General features: G+C 51.5%; 1 protein-coding gene across 1 annotated transcript in view; it reads right to left on the reverse strand.

Moving 5' to 3' along the window:
* Positions 1 to 2,047, reverse strand: part of ZC3H3 (zinc finger CCCH-type containing 3) — a gene marked incomplete at its 5' end in the record, with an annotated part of 128,187 nt that overhangs the window by 31,056 nt on the left and 95,084 nt on the right. The window contains one exon of the mRNA XM_017837377.1: positions 420 to 501. Coding sequence (XP_017692866.1) covers positions 420 to 501 — 82 coding nt within the window. The remainder of the gene's footprint in view (positions 1 to 419; positions 502 to 2,047) is intronic.

The following is a 2,047-nucleotide window of genomic DNA, read 5'->3' on the forward strand; positions in this document are numbered from 1 at the left end:
GAAAGGAAAGGAAAGGAAAGGAAAGGAAAGGAAAGGAAAGGAAAGGAAAGGAAAGGAAAGGAAAGGAAAGGAAAGGAGGAAAGGCTGCAGGTTTGAAGGGTTAAATTGGGATGAGGGAGAAACCACAAAATGCCTCTTGAGGATAATGTAGTTGATTTCAAAAGGGATTTTCCAAGCAGGATTTGCTCCCAGAAAGGTGCAGCTTTCCATTAATAACCTTTCCAACCTTTCCCAAGCAGAATCCACGGCTTGGAATCCCAGCTTTCCCATGCCTTTCTGCTGGAAGTTACAACCACCTGGAAGCAGAAGCTGAGGAAAAGCAGCGGCTGCAGCGTCACCAAATAATTATCCAGTTAAACTCGAGCTCCCAACAGCCTTCTGAGCATGATTCCAGAGGGGGATTCCTTGGGAATACCGACCTGGCGATGTATCGGCACGAGGAGGATCGGTTCAGGCCGGAGGGAGAGATGCCGGGACTGGGCATGGAGTGCAACCTCAGAGCTGGGAACGAGAGAAAAACATGGATCACTCCTGGGAATCGAGGCATTTTATAGGAATTCATAGAGCCCTCAGGATCTTTGATCCACAAAAATGATCGGAGGGATGGGATGGGATGGGTCTGCTGTGAGGAAAGGCTGGGAGAGGTGGGAATGTCCGGCCTGGAGAAGGGAAGGATTCAGGGAAACCTGAGAGCCCCTTCCAGGGCCTAAAGGGGCTCTAAGAGAGCTGGAGAGGGACTTGGGACAAGGGATGGAGGGATAGGACACAGGGAATGGCTTCCCAGGGTTAGATGGGATATTGGGAAGGAATTCTTGGCTGGGAGGGTGGGGAGGAGCTGCGATGGAATTCCCAGAGAAGCTGTGGCTGCCCCATCCCTGGAAGCATCCAAGGCCAGGTTGGAGCAACCTGGGATAGCAGGAGGCGTCCCTGACCACGGCACGGGATTGGAATGAGATGATCTTTCCACTCCCTTCCCTCTCAAACCATTCCATGATTCCCGGACCTCACCGTTCCACCCAAAGCAGCTCCCAGATGGAGCATCCCGGACGGATGAGGATGCTCCCCATGGACCTCCATGCAAGGCCGGGACTTTCAGGAGAGCCCCAGCACCACAAGTGCTCCTTTCCAGCTCCAAACCCCACAGGGATCTTCCCCTTTTCATCTCCCAAATGAACCCAAACACATCCCGGAGCAACTCCAGGGAAAACCGGCTCCGACTGGCGCGCACATGGAATCAAATCAGCCTTGACCAGGGCAGGAAAGAACGAGTCGGCAAACGAGGCTGTATCCAACTTTTCCAGGTGGTGGGAAGCGCCTCAGTCACTCACCTGCCAGCGGGAATGAGCGATTGGAATTTGATGGCTCGGCTGCCGGCGTCGGCACAGCCCCAGCTGTTCCCTCCACGCATCAAATTCCATCCAGGAGCCCCCACAGGGAGGTTTTATTCCCTATTTTTTTTTATCTTCCCCCTCTTCCCTGGCTGTGGGAGCAGATTTCCCGCTCGGATTTAGTTCTACGACAACTCCAGGTCACTCTGGAGATGTGCTGGGATTTCTGGTTTGACCTCCCAGAGACGGATCCAGGTTAAAATCCCACCAATCTGGAGCATTCCCAGCCCCCCTCTGGAATGATGTTTAATGCTCCAAGCTCAGCAGGATGGGATACACCAGGAATCCGCTCCCCAGGGCAGCGGAAAATCCCTGTAAATATTTAATATTCCAGAATAAAGGTGGAAATTGGGGATAATCATGGAATGGTTAAGGTTGGATCACAGAATCATGGAATGGTTAAGGTTGGATCACAGAATCATGGAATGGTTGGGGTTGGATCACAAAACTATGGAATGGTTGGGGTTGGATCACAGAATCATGGAATGTTTGGGGTTGGATCACAGAATCATGGAATGGTTGGGGTTGGATCACAGAATCATGGAATGGTTGGGGTTGGATCACAAAACTATGGAATGGTTGGGATTGGATCACAAAATTATGGAATGGTTGGGGTTGGATCACAGAATCATGGAATGGTTGGGGTTGGATCACAAAAC

Source organism: Lepidothrix coronata, unplaced genomic scaffold (assembly GCF_001604755.1).
Source record: "Lepidothrix coronata isolate B3197 unplaced genomic scaffold, Lepidothrix_coronata-1.0 Scaffold302, whole genome shotgun sequence".
NCBI lineage: Eukaryota > Metazoa > Chordata > Aves > Passeriformes > Pipridae > Lepidothrix > Lepidothrix coronata.